The following is a 14,981-nucleotide window of genomic DNA, read 5'->3' as shown; positions in this document are numbered from 1 at the left end:
GTAAGGTTTTTCACGAAATGGTATTCGGCAAAATGTTATACAATCACGGCGAATATTTAAGTGCTATCCGCTTTATTTTATCTAGCTAAGTAACAGGGGGATTGTTTTCTACTTTATTGTGAGGAAAAATTAAAAAATTAAATGTAAATGTAAATAGTGACGTTACTGCCAAAATGAGTAATCTTAGGTTGAGCTCCTCAGAAACTTGCTAAACTCGAGATTGTGACAGATTCACGATTTATGTACAACACATTTTAATTTGTGGCAATACGAAGTTTGCCGGGTCAGCTAGTAGCGTTTAAAACTCTGCGCTGGGTCCATTTGTAATGTTAACGAAGTGTCAGGGAGACCTCAAACATCAGTTCTACTTGACGAGACAGGCAATGTCGCCCACTAAAACGCAGGTAGAACCCCAAGCATAGTCGTCACGCCTATGCCCGCAGGCGGAGGCGTTCCGGCCCTGCGCGGACTCCACGAACTGACTAAGTTCTCTCTGCCAAAGGCCGGAATGCCATACTTTAAATATAATGATGATGATGATGATAAGAAAAATGATAGATCGAATTTGTTAAAGTGCTTTGGACTTTTTGTACTACTTGAGTTAGACTAATCTCATGTTTTTAGTCTTGACCTTGAAATGCGGTCATACTTGAGTTGTAAAATGTAGTATAGTGAAGAAGTGGAGGATTCGTCAGCCCCGTCTGACACCGATTCTCAACCGCGCGCCCGCTTTCAATTTTCTAACTCAAACAACCACAAATGATCTAATAGGAAAGACAAATTTCGGAGTATTAGCGTTTATCAACTTATCAGGGCAAATTGAACCTTTCATTCCCCCAGCATTTATGCACTGTCCCAAGATACAAAGTAAATTGAGCGCAGCACAACCCGGACGTTCGCGGTAGTCGAGAGGAGTTGGAGCTTATAAAGCTTTATAGAGACGCACTCGTCTTCCAACCCTCGAGAACAAAGAGCTAATGCAGTAAAGCTGTGGGCTTAAACGTCTCTCTAAGGTTCAACCCCTCCCCATCGACAGACGCCGCGGCCGGCCACAGAGCACAGGACAGCCACGAGACCAGTGCGAAAATCCAGCAGCATCGCCCAGCCGAGACTCTAACACACCACACGAATTGACCTAATTTTCCCATCTGCTACCTAAGTACTTCTATTATTATACCAGTAATCATTGTAGAGTTGTCCTTCGGCATTCAACCGGATCTGGTAACCCGCTTACATCCCCTTACTAACCCTAAGTCCCCGATCGACCCAATCAATCCAACATTTTGCGGAGATATTTGTGACAGCTGTGATAAATAGAGATGAATCCCAGAAACATTCATCTATTTATTATCAGAGATTCCCATACTGGACACATTTGGTAAATTTTTACCCCGAGTCCCACTTGAAATTACAAAAGTATTTTGACATATACCCACATTCAGAAGTAAACGTGACCGCTGTTCATTTACTGATTAGTTAAAAAGCCCTACACCACGACAAGGTTCAGTTTTATCGTGGGAAAGCATTATTTCATAAAGATCTTGCTACATATTTCTTTGCGTTACAACTTCCAGATACCTAAAAATAAGTATCCTGCATCCGAGAATATATTTCGATTTTGTGTTTATCATTTTCAATGACTCTTAGGACTACTCAGAAAAGGTAATATTTCGAAAAAGCTAGCCGACCCATTCATTAACTTTTCCGAAAGTCCACTGTATTTCAAAATTTCTTAAGACTTAGATAATGGGTTTTCCAACATTTCCTTAAAATTTTGCACCGTCATAGAAAATCATGTGGAAAACTTGTTCCAACTAATATTTTTCCTGGATTGCTGAGAAAATTTTATTACATTTTCATAAAAAAATTGTTCTGCAATGCTTGATTTTAAAACTATAAACTTTCGAAATAAGCGATGTTCGAAAAAATCGAAAAATTTCTAGTGGAGTTTTCTGGGAAAATAGGATAACATATTGTTTTCATTGAAAAGTTAACATCCTATACTCTAAGCAAAATTTCATGAAAATCTGAGCCTCTTCGGCCCAAACCTATACGATAATTTTGAAAACTCTGATGAAACTTTTGAGTTATCTTTCATATTGGACCGTAAGCGTGAATATCGGTTACCTATGCACAGTGGTTCAAACAGCGAAATACGTGATCGTTTGATATAGCGCCGAAACGTGAAGTTTTTCGCATATAGTGTCTTTAGGAACATTTCTTGGTATAATAAGCCCCTTCTTGTGAGAAAAATCTTTGGGTGATTAATTCTCTTAAAAGTGAGATACGAAATTTATTTTCTCGTACATTCGAGATACAGGTTTGGTATTTTCAGCAAAGTTGTAGTGAATATCAATACAAACAACTTTGTCAAAGACACCATACTTGTATCTTTTCATGGAAATTGTCTATGAAGCGCTATTCGTGGACAAACCCTTCAAAACAGTTTTTAAACCCTGGCTTATTCTGGTCAACTTTTATGTGTTCATAGTGTTCTAGAAAGTTGTTTATCTTGCTAAAATCAACGTTTTTATAGAACATTATTATACGCAATTTTCGGAAGTTTCGGAGATTTTGAGCATTTTTGATGAAAAATAGTACTAATTTGAGCCTCAATATTTCCCAAGGTGGCAAATGGTGGCAGACCAAACAACTCCTACTTAAAAGTACAACAAAAAACCTTTAAAAGCAAGTGTCAATTGACTGTATCCGTTTGTATCCTCAAAAGTTATAGTTGTTTTAAAAATCCATCTCAGTCATGTTTATGGAACAATTAAAATGTACTTCAGATGCAATAAACGCCATTTTGTTTACGTTGACAATCTCTTTCTAACAAGTTGAGTTACCAGCAATTTTTTCGCCTATTTTCGAGTCGAAAATGAATGTAGACTTAAAATTATTTGCCGCAAATAATAAGAGCAAGACTTCCAAATAACTAACTTAAGTCTATTTTGTTCAATACCTTCGATTGGTGTCTTTTCAAAAGATCACACTCATAATGGGCTGGTACCGAATGGCCGAAACACAAATGGTCGAATCACGAATGGCTGAAATCCAAATGGCCGAATTTCAACAACAGTCACAGAAGGCCGAATTTTCTCGGAATGGCTAAATAACTATTTAATTAGAAAACACGAATTAACAAGCAGTTAACAATTAACTTTACTCAAACCAAAAATAAAATAAGCAACACATCTTTTTGTTGTACTTTTAAGTACGAGTTGTTTGATCTGCCACCATTTGCCACCTTGGGAAATATTTAAGCTCAAAAAAGTACTATTTTTCATCAAAAAAGCTCAAAATCTCCGAAACTTCCGAAAATCGCGTATGACAATGTTCTACAAAAACGTTGATTTTAGCAAGATAAACAACTTTCTAGAACACTATGAACACATAAAATTTGACCAGAATAAGTCAGGGTTTAGAAACTGTTTTGAAGGGTTTGTCCACGAATAACGCTTCATAGATAATTTCCATGAAGAGATACAAGTATGGTGTCTTTGACAAAGTTGTTTGCATTAATATTTACTATAACTTTGCCGAAAGTACCAAACCTGTATCTTGAATGTACGAGAAAATAAATTTCGTATCTCACTTTTAAGGGAATTAGTCACCCAAAGATTTTTCTCACAAGAAGGGGCTTATTATACCAAGAAATGTTCCTAAAGAAACTATATGCGAAAAACTTCACGTTTTGGCGCAATATCACACGATCACGTATTTCGCTGTTTGGACCACTGTGCTATGGCATTACCGAGAAGATGAAGTGCCATAATTACATAACTTTTAAAATTAGTTCTTTGAAATTAAATTTTGAGGGATCATAAGGCACGAGCGCACGAGCCGATGCTGCGAAACGTTCGGTTCTAAGACCCACAGATATTTGCTTATTTTTAAAAAATAAATCGATTAGTTGGACTTGTTTTGGAGCCTTAAACAGAAAGTGTATTACTGCTAGCGAAATTATTGTCTTTCCTCAATACTGAGGAAGTTAAAGGAAATTAGTTTTAAACATATAAAGTAAGTCCTAGTCATCGTTTCCACTGCGGTCAGTTTTACGATCAAAAGTGCTCCGGACTTTTCCGGACTTTCAACGGAAGACCTGGTCCGGTCCGGTTCCGGAACGCTTCGTTCCGGTTCCGGTCCGATAAAAAATCGGACTCTAAAATTTCGTTCCGATCGGACTTCGGACCGGACTTTCCGGACTTTACCCGGTCCGATGTCGATCACTAACCTAAAGCTTCAACATTATCCCTTCTACGATACTCTGGTGGTTGGTTCCCGCCAGCGTCCCGGAACTATTTTCTAGAAAGCATTCACGCGCCCACCTGCCACCAGCATAATAATCTCTATTCTGGTAACCAAAAAATACAAAATATATCTTCAAATATACATTAACCAATAACCAAAACACCCCAAAACTTAACTATAATTCTAGCATCTGATTTTTTTTTTACGAAAATCTATTATTTTTCGGTCTTCCAGAGTAGGGTCCCCTTAATAGTTTAGAGTCCTAAACAATTTTTTTGAACTGTGAAAAACCTCTGACGTGTTCAGGTAATCGACTTTCGGGGTTTTTACTCTTGAAACTCGAGCGTGAGTTTTTCTACATAAAATTTAACTAGACAAGTTTCATTATGGGGTTTGATTTGTGATGAGTTTTTACTTTTTCACATCACTGAACGTATGTCGAAAGGTCGAAATTGACGAGAGAGTAAACAAAAACGACAGCTAGTATATATTACTTTTCATTTGTGTTTAATTTATTGACTGCGTTAAGTATAATTGCACTGCCATAAGTTAAATAGCAATAAACATGTACCTTCGAAGACAAATTATTCACGGGCAAACAATTCCATCACGTGTATAAGTGAAAACAATGGTTCTAATGAAATTATCACGAACCGATTCCGACTGAGAACCAACACAGAATGTGAATCCAACATTGTCGCAGTTGACTTTAGTGACAGATTGGCTCACTGGATACCAGCCGACCTTATTAAAGACAACTCCGATTTTATACATCTTGTTACGTTGAATGAAAACCGGGCGATCGAACGAGATCTCTAGCATTGAATTGTACTGAACACGTTGATTGCAATGCGTGTATGTCAAGCGAGATCCATGGGCATCAAGTAGATGAGCATAAAGTAATTCTGAATAGCGATCATTTCCAACAATAGTTGAACCCTGTACTTGTGTTGGAACTTCGATACCCGTGATGCAAACCGAACGATCCACTATAAATGTCAATGAGCAGTCCAAAACCGAAGTATTAAGACATTCTGTTTGTTGCCGCATAATTCGACGACAATAATATTTTCTATCATAATTTGAATCATTGTTTCTCATTTCATCAATATAATCTGGAAAGAAAGGACTTTCTGGATTTTCTGGGTGTGGTAAAGGAATCGGTGCCGGCACAGTGGTTGGAGTTGGCAACGGAGCTGCCTGTGGCGGTGGAACGTGTTGCGGAAATACTCCAGCAAAACTCGGTCCGGATGCGCCAGATCGATGAGCCGTATGATTACCGCTTGTTTCTGGTAGTGGACTCGGTGGAGAAGTTTCGGAAAATGCATTTCTTGGACTTTTGTTCGTTGTAAATCCTTCTGGCATTGGATAACAACTGTTAGCCGTCGAGATATTCATTAAAATGGCAAACGCTTCTGATTGCGTCAATAAATTCGTTCTCGCTGGCCCATCCGCAAATTGTTGAGGAGTTAACGAAAGAAAACGAACACGGCGGATGGCATCGCGAATTGTAGGCAATTCTGGTTGGCGTGCTGCATTTGCAACAGGAGCCATAACCGAATTTGACTGTTCATTGTTTCCTAATCCAGGAGGATTGTTGCGTTGTTGAAGACTGTTTGAAGAACCTGCTTCTACATCAACATCAATCGGGGATTGCGGTGAACTATTAGAGTCGTGATCGATACTTGACTGGTTTGTCTCAGAGCTACGGCTTGCGCATAGTCCATGTTTTTCCGCATATTTGTTAATGGCCCAGAACAAATTTAGTTCCGAATCAATATTAAGTACAGCTTGATCCAGAATAGTTATTATAGTGCTTAATTCAACGTCCTCAAAGTTCGAATCTTGAATAACATCAAGCGTTTTGGTGCACATTATTTGCAAACACTTCTCCATCAGACGCGGCTCTTCAAATAGTTTAGCAAACTCATAAGCACGGCAGACATTTTTAGGACATAGATCCGACCACAAAAAGGTGATACACTGCTCAACCACATGCGGTAACATGTATTTTTTAGCTCCATAGCACAATTCGCACGCTTTATCTACGGAATTGATACTAATTTTATCTGTGTAAATATATCTGAAAAATAAAACCGAGTTAAAATAAAGCAATCCAACAAGATTTCGTACTTTACTCCAGCAACGATTTGAATGCCGAAGGGTCTAAATCCAAAATTGGAATTGGATCATTTTTTTCCGCTAATCCACCGTAAAACATTGCTTCAAAAACTGGCGACGCCATTGCAAGAATTAGTTTATGTCCAGCTAGCATCTGATGGTTCGGTTCTTGTCCAACCAGGAAATGGCAATCAGCCCATTTTCCAGTTTCAAGAAGGTACTGACCACGGGACTTGATATCATGCCGTGAAATTTGCCAGTCTATGATTGGATCCATTTCTTCACTAATTTTAGCCAAATTTGCAGGGCGTTCTATACAGAAAAAAGTAATCATGTGAATACAATACATCAGAAAAGTTAACATAAGCGTTTACCTAAGTCAAACAAAAATATTTTGGCTTAATTTTGTGCTTGTATTAACTTACCTTAGTATTAGGTTGGGAAAAACTGTAAAAGCCTTATACCAAAAACGAAAAACTTATTTTTAGTAGGCAGATATTTAATAAAATAACACAATAATCAAGATAATCCGCGACTACAAAATTGAGAGAGATTTTTATGCCTGTTCGCACTTACCCGAGATCCCATGCCGAATTGTCAAAACTTGCGTAAAAGGCAAAAATACTTCCTTTTCTTTTTTTCTCACACAAAAACCTATAGACAAAACCCATAAACAAAATATCAGCAGTCCCTTCAAGCTGGAATCACACGGACCGTCAGCGAACATCAACGATAACGTATCGCTTGGCTAGAGTGATTATAGCAGCGGGGTGCTATCCGTATCTTAACGAACGGTGTTTGACAGTCCACTTAACGAAGGGCGCTATTTCAAAAAATGCAAGAAATAGCGCCCGTCTGACAGGTAGATTTGCTGCCAACCTTTGTCGAGATGTGCTGAGATGTTGGCAACAAAAACATGGCACCCATCGCAAGCCCCTGGATTATAGAGTGACTATTGCCCTTTGCATTGAAAGTTGGATTTTGAACACACTTGTTCAGTCACACATTTTGTAGGTGAGAAAAGTTGCCAAAATTTCGTTTGAAAACCCCATGAATCTTGGTTGATTCCTATTTGAATTCTAATGCTTACGTAGAGTTGTTATCGACGCTAAGAATAATATAAAAATAGTTACTAAATACATAATTCCGCACATAATTCATAACTTGAACAAATATGCAGCATATATAAAATAAATGGAAAATTAAATACTATTTGCTTTTCCTACAACTGGTATTGGCGCCACTGCTAAATCAAATGTCAGCTCAGATGGGAGAGTTGTAATGATGGGAAATGCCGATCAAAATCTATAACGATTATTGATAAAGTTTTTTATCGTTAATAATTACTAACGATAATATGATAGTATAATCAAAAATACGTAAGAAATAGAACAAAAATGTTAAAATAATAACAAGCCAAAAAGAAGGTTTCACTTTAAACCCTCCAATTTTCGATATTCTTCCCTGATGATAAAGTTTGATGATATTATCGATATAAGACTACTAGCGATATTATCAGTAGCACACTTTTCATCACAGTTTTGAAGGTTGCACTTTATAACTGTGCAGTCCAATTGAGTGTGAAGAGCGCAATATATTGTCAATTGCAAGGAAAATTGTACCATCCAAAGTGCGATATCGCTCATAAAAGTGCTATTGCAGATTGCAAGAAAAATCCTCACATCGCGGTTATCTTGACTGTTGAGCCAAACCATCAAAAGATCACCGCAGAGCAGATTTCTTTAATTTAATACTTGAAAATTTACTAAATCAATTGTTTTTCATCAAAACTATGCTACAAAACTGTCATTTTGTAGAACTGCAAACCATAAAACCTAAATTTTAATATTGCGTTTATCTCGCGGTTATCTCCTGAGCGTGTTATCACCGCCGCTGCAGGCGGATTTTTCATAACCGCCGCAATATTTTGCATTAAATCGTTTCGGTTTCTTCGGCGCACTTATTGCTTGGAATATAACAAAAAAGTGCGCCGAAGATACCGAAACGATTTAGTGCAAAATAGCACTTTTAGGAGCGATATCACACTTTGGATGGTACAATTTTCATTGCAATCAGCAATATACTTTAAGTGACTATATATTGCGCTCTTCGCACTCAATTGGACTGCACAGTTATTGCGGTTATTTACATAAATTTTCATCCTGTTGCGGCGGTAACCCGCATCGTCAATCACCGCAAAGAGAACAAGGAAAGGTGGCCAAATATTTTTTGGTTTATATGTGCAATTGTTACTGATGCTTTAGCAACTAAAAATACATAAAAAAAAACGTCTTTTAACCTTTTACATTCAAAAATATGTATTATATAAATCCATTGAATATCATAAGTATAAAAATATGTGTAAATAGTAACACAATTTAAGAAGTACGGAAAGGGGTTGCAAATATCTAAACAATAGAAATTAATCTATTTGTATGGCAGCTCTGGACAAAAGCACATCCTTCAATATTTGGCGAGGTCAGCATTGGGCGATAATGTATCGATATAACTGGTATCGATATTCGTGGACGAAATCTCGAAATAGTTTTTTTTTCGAAATAGTTAATTTCGGCATGCATATAACAGTTTTGTAAATGTTAACACGTTATACGGAGTGTTAAAAATAAATGTAAAATGCAGATCGTCACGTGATGCGAGCAATTTTGCTGATTATGCTTTCAGCTGAGTATACGTATCGATATGTGAAAAATATCGATATTCAATTAACGAAAATTCGTCAGCTTCGCTCAATACAGAATTATTTTGACAGCTTGCTATGAACTTTCCGAGAATGAAAAGATTTCTTGCAATGCACAATATAAAGTGCAACCTTCAAAACTGTGACGAAAAGTGTGCTACTGATAATATCGCAAGTAATCTTATATCGATAATACCATCAAACTTTATCGTCACGGAAAAGTATCGAAAATTGGAGGGTTTAAAATGAAATCTTCTTCTTGGCTTGTTATTATTTTAACATTTTTGTTCTATTTCTTACGTATTTTTGCTTATACTGTCATATTATCGTTAGTAATTATTAACGATAAGAAAACTTTATCAATAATCGTTATGGATTTTGATTGGCATTTCCCATCAATACAACTCTCCCATCTGAGCTGACATTTGATTTACACTGTAAAAAATCTACACGTTGTCATGAAGTGGATTCCACTTAGATCTGTGCTATAGGATGAACTACTTCATATTAAAGTGGAATACACTTGAAATTTAACCAATATGGCACACCAGCATTTCATAAACCAAACACTAAGATTTCGCGTGTCATCCATTTGGCAATCAAAAAGCAAAACACTAAGACTTCACGTGTCTTCCATTTGATAATCAAAAGGCAAAACACTAAGATTTTACGTGTTATCTATTTGAATATTATATAGGCTATCATTAGATTTCAAATACTTGTTCTTTGATATTCCATGCATAGTTTATAAGGAGCACGTGTTATCTATTTGAATATTATATAGGCTATCATTAGATTTCAAATACTTGTTGTTTGATATTCTATGCATAGTTTATAAGGAGCACGTGTTTTATAATTTGGATTTCGTATGATACTTTGTATGAAAGCCAAATGCGATCAATTGATTTTTATGGTGTTACATATGATAATCAAAAGCAGCATTTTGAAAAATAATAAGATGGTATAGGGTAGATGCTCCAGTAATGGTGGTAGATTAGTGGTGGAAACTCGAAATATTCCATTAATTTTGCAGATTTGGAAGTTTGATGCTTACCAAATGATACTGGTACAGGTAGTTCAATACTTATCAAATTTGTACCAAAATATGCAAAAATAATGGATTATTTCGAGTTACCATCACTACTGGTACTACCACAACTACTGGAGCATCTACCCTGTAGATTTTGTTTTTAACAATGCGATTTTTATTAAAAATTTTTCAACTTAAAGACTTTACTAAATTAAGCTATTTATAAATATAATTAGTCATACCTATCTAAAGTATATCATATTACTGTAGTTAAGTACCGTGATTGACTGATTATCGAAACATTTGAATAGTTTTTGAAATACCATTTCAATCATTTTATCGCTACTTAGGCTTGCAAGTATGCTTTTACTTGTGATACATAATGTAATTTAGCTTATAAATTATTTAACTTGCTTGTTTAGCCTTGAATTGAGATAAAAATCAATAACTATCATATGTATGTCTTCGTTGTTAATCGTGGCATCGAAGTCGGACATCTGCTGCGATAATCGGTAAAGTTTTTGGAGCTCGGATGTATCGTGACGTAAGTGAAAGCTAGTACTAAATCCTTTAGGGCCCCCATCGGTTTTGTTTCAATAATCTGTTTGGTTTTCCTGCGTCAGCTCCTTTTAGAAATTCGTACCGGATTAGACCCATTGCCTACACATTCTGCCGTATTAGCAGCCATCGGTGACCAGAATTGCAGTGTAGGATCCATGCCGGTTCTTTCCTCACCGGTGAATTCTCGACGGATATGGGATTAAGGTGTAGCAAACTTTCAATACCTACAAAACAAGTAAAAATAAAATTACTTCACATTAAAATGATTCACTTGCAATTCAATCCCACCTGCTGCGTCCACTAGAGATCACCACGAGCGGTCTAACGACTCGTCCAGCCTACAACTCGAGCACAGCCATGGAGCTCGCTGTCTTGAAGTTTCACATTATTGGAGGGCCCAGGCCGCAATTGCAATTCACATCAGCCTATAGAAAATAAAGATTAGTAATTAAGTGCGGTTGAAGGAACATAACATGCCTTAGTCAAGAACACACCGGAAGTGATCTGTATGGACAGTGAGTACTAAAGACCAAGTGCTCGAGCGTTTATCATCTTCCAATAGAATTAAGTTGCTTCGTGACCAATTCCGAATCTAAAATTAAATCCTTTATTAATTAGCTTTTAACCGGGAGATTAAAACGGCAGTTACTTATATTTTACGCCAGCGTATACAATACGCCACACACGAAATTTCTGCCCAAGAATTCTATACCTATAAAGAAGGATTTCTGTCTGTCTGTCTGTCTGTCTGTCTGTCCGTATGTTCCTAATAGAATCGAAAACTACTGAACCAATCGGCATGAAAATATGCATGTAGAGGTTTTTTGGGGCCAGGAAAGGTTTTAGTGATGGTTAGAAACCTCTCCTCCCACTAAGAGAGGGGGCTCCCATACAAATGAAACACAAATTTCTGCATAACTCGACAACTAATCAAGCAAATTGAACAAAATTTGGCATGTGGGTGTTTTCGGTGACAAGAACTTATTCTATGGTAAATTGAGACCCCTCCCCTCTTTATAAGAGGAATTATAACTCCTCTCCTCTTTAAAAAGGGGGGCTTCCATACAAATTTCCTCATAACTCGAGAACTAATCAAGCAAATGGAACCAAATTTGGCATGTGAAGGTCTTCGAGGGCAAGAATATTTTCTATTGTAAATTAGGACCCCTCCCCACTTTAAGAGGGGGGGCTCCTGTACCAAAGAAACACAATTTTCCTCATAACTCGAGAAGTAATTAAGCAAATGGAACCAAATTTGGCATGTGGGTGTTTTTGGAGACAAAAATTTTTTCTATGATGAACTGGGACCCCTCCTCACTTTAGGAGGGTGGGCTCCTATACAAATGAAATACAAATTTCCTCATAACTCGAGAGTTAATCAAGCAAATGAAACCAAATTTGGCATGTGAAAGTTTTCGAGGGCAAGAATATTTTCTATGGTGAATTAGGACCCCTCCCAACTTTAAGAGGGGGGGGGCTCCTATACAAACCAAATCCAGCAAATGGAACCAAATTTGGCACATGGGTGTTTTTGGAGACAAAAATTTTTTCTGTGATGAATTGGGACCCCTACCCACTTTAGGAGGGGGGGCTCCTATACAAATGGAATTCAAATTTCCTCATAACTCGAGAACTAATCAAGCAAATAGAATCAAATTTGGCATGTGGAGGTTTCTGGAGGCAAAAATATTTTCTATGGTGAATTAGGACCCCTACCAACTTTAAGAGGGGGTGTTTCTACACAAATGAAATACAAATTTCCTCATAATTCGAGAACTAATCAAGCAAATGGAACCATATTTGGCATGTGGGTGTTTTGGGAGGCAACCATTTTTTCTATGATGAATTAGGACCCCTTACCTTTTTAAGAGGGGGGGCTCTCATACAAACGAAATACAAATTTCCTCATAACTCTAGAACTAATCAAGCAAATGGAACCAAATTTATCATGTGGGTGTTTTTGTAGGGAAGAATATTTTCTATGGTATATTTTCTATGGATTTCCCCACTTTAAGAGGGGGGGGCGCTCCTATACAAATGAAAAACAAACTTCCTCATAACTCGAGAACTAATCAAGCAAATGGAACCAAATTTGACAAGTAAGTGGTTTCGGACGCAAGATTTTTTTCTATGGTGAATTGAGACCCCTCTCTTCTTTAGAAAGCGAGTTATGGCCCATCTCCCCTTTAAGAGGGTGGGCTTCCATACAAATGAAATGCAAATTTCCTCTTATCTCAAGAACTAATCAATCAAATGGAACCAAGTTCATACCATGGCCATATATTATGTACTATGACCATATTTTGGGAAGTGGGAATGATGGTATATTGACGACAGCCCTTCGCTATCGCTTGAATCAACCAGAGAATCGAATATCTGTTTTTACTAGAAGAGCTATACTCTAAAAAGATTTAGTTAGAAGTGGAATTCCAGTTGAATTTGCCAGGATTGGGCAATGGACAGAACAAATGCATATCGAGGCTATAAAGCTTTTCGAGAGATCCACTGTACTGAGTCCGACCGCGACGACAGCAGCAAGAATGGAGAGGAGCAGGCCGCCGGTGAGTTGCCACCGTCCGACTTGATGGACTCTCCGACAGTAGCTCATCAGCATTAGGAGGGTCTTTGGGAGACAAACAGCGTCATTCGTGATAATTTTATATTGTTAGTTGAATACCGTTTACGCGGTTAATCACAAGACATGCAAATCACTCTAATAAAGGAGGGAAATAAGAAAATAACAATAATAATTATAATTAATTACATCCAAAACAAAAATAATACAATAGAGGTGACAGTAACAACGATAGCAATATTAGTAATAATAGTAATAACATAGGAAACTGACACAGGAAACACTGGTACTGACTATAACTTCCTGCTCATTAATAATTGTAGTTTGGCAGCATAGGTATAAGAAAAAATTCCGACTCATCATAGAACACTCAACTACTTACTTACTTAATCAGCTCCAGGCCGTGGTTTCCTCTGCTGTACGAAGAAGTCGTCTCCATTCTATTCGGTCCATGGCCGCAATTCGCCAGCCACGTAGTCTACGTAGGGTCCGCAGGTCGCCTTCCACTTGATCGATCCATCTTGCTCGCTGCGCGCCCCGCCGTCTCGTTCCAGTCGGATCGTTATTGAGAACTTTTTTAACCGGGCAGTCGTCCGACATCCTCACGACATGCCCAGCCCATCGCAGGCGACCGATTTTTGCGGTGGCAGCGATGGGTGGTTCCCTAAGCAGCTGATGCAATTCATGGTTCATTCGCCTCCTCCACGTTCCGTCTTCCATCTGCACTCCGCCGTAGATGGTGCGCAACACCTTCCGTTCGAAAACACTAAGGGCGCGTTGGTCCTCCACGAGCATAGTCCATGTCTCATGGCCGTAAAGGACTACCGGTCTAATCAGCGTCTTGTAGATTGTTAACTTCGTGCGGTGGCGAATTTTGTTCGATCGCAGCGTCCTACGGAGTCCAAAGTAGGCACGATTTCCTGCCATAATGCGTCTTTGTATTTCTCTGCTGGTGTCGTTGTCTGCGGTAACCAGTGAGCCCAGATACACGAACTCTTCTACCACCTCGATTTCATCACCGTCTAAATGAATCCGGGGAGGGAGGTCAGCATTCACTTCTTTAGAACCTCTTCCTTTCATGTATTTTGTTTTCGATACATTAATGACAAGTCCTATCCGTTTGGCTTCAGCTTTCAGTCCGATGTACGTTTCCGCCATCCTCTCAAAGGTACGTGTAATGATGTCAACGTCGTCAGCGAAACCAAGAAGCTGGGCGGACTTCGTGAATATCGTGCCACTCGTGTCTATACCCGCTCTTCTTATCACACCCTCCAAAGCGATGTTAAACAGCAAACATGAAAGCCCATCACCTTGCCGTAACCCTCTTCGAGATCCAAAGGGACTCGAGACTGCCCCTGATACTCGAACAACACACATTACTCGATCCATCGTCGCCTTGACCAATCGCGAGAACACTCAAACATATATTCATTCGTACACCCATGCACACTCATACATGCATACACATGTATACATGTACGTATGTGTATATTTTTCAGTGCTGTGCTGTCCATAATCGCATAACAACCACAAATTCTATGGCAATCTCATAGAAAATGTCTCGATTACGCAAATAAAGACATCACATCATTTTTGAACACTCGTTCGTTCTAACTAGCGATAAATTTTAATTTTCATGAGTAAGTAAAAATCTCATGAATGGTGGGTAGGATTTGGTTTCAGTTTTCTAGAGAAATTTCTGTGCATACCAGCATTTCATCTAGGGAACTGAGTAAGCCCTCCCG

The 14,981-nt window shown here is 38.1% G+C and overlaps 1 protein-coding gene across 1 annotated transcript; it reads right to left on the bottom strand.

Moving 5' to 3' along the window:
• Positions 1–4,751: 4,751 nt before the first annotated feature.
• Positions 4,752–6,931, bottom strand: LOC128741440 (uncharacterized). The gene is made up of 3 exons (XM_053837261.1): positions 6,798–6,931; positions 6,390–6,684; positions 4,752–6,334 (listed from the first exon to the last, which is right to left on the bottom strand). The coding sequence occupies exons 2-3, from the start codon at positions 6,647–6,649 to the stop codon at positions 4,840–4,842; spliced, it is 1,755 nt and encodes a 584-aa protein (XP_053693236.1). The 5' UTR covers positions 6,650–6,684; positions 6,798–6,931; the 3' UTR covers positions 4,752–4,839.
• Positions 6,932–14,981: the final 8,050 nt, after the last annotated feature.

Source organism: Sabethes cyaneus, chromosome 1 (genome assembly GCF_943734655.1).
Source record: "Sabethes cyaneus chromosome 1, idSabCyanKW18_F2, whole genome shotgun sequence".
NCBI classification, from domain to species: domain Eukaryota; kingdom Metazoa; phylum Arthropoda; class Insecta; order Diptera; family Culicidae; genus Sabethes; species Sabethes cyaneus.
This window is presented reverse-complemented; position numbering and strand designations above follow the sequence as displayed.

What these genes read in the sequence shown, in the direction of transcription:
- LOC128741440 (XM_053837261.1), bottom strand. Translation starts at nt 6,649, where the DNA reads ATGGATCCAATCATAGACTGGCAAATTTCACGGCATGATATCAAGTCC. An exon ending in GCATTCAAATCGTTGCTGGA is followed by an intron (nt 6,335 to 6,389) that starts GTAAAGTACGAA and finishes TTTATTTTTCAG; the next exon opens with ATATATTTACACAGATAAAA.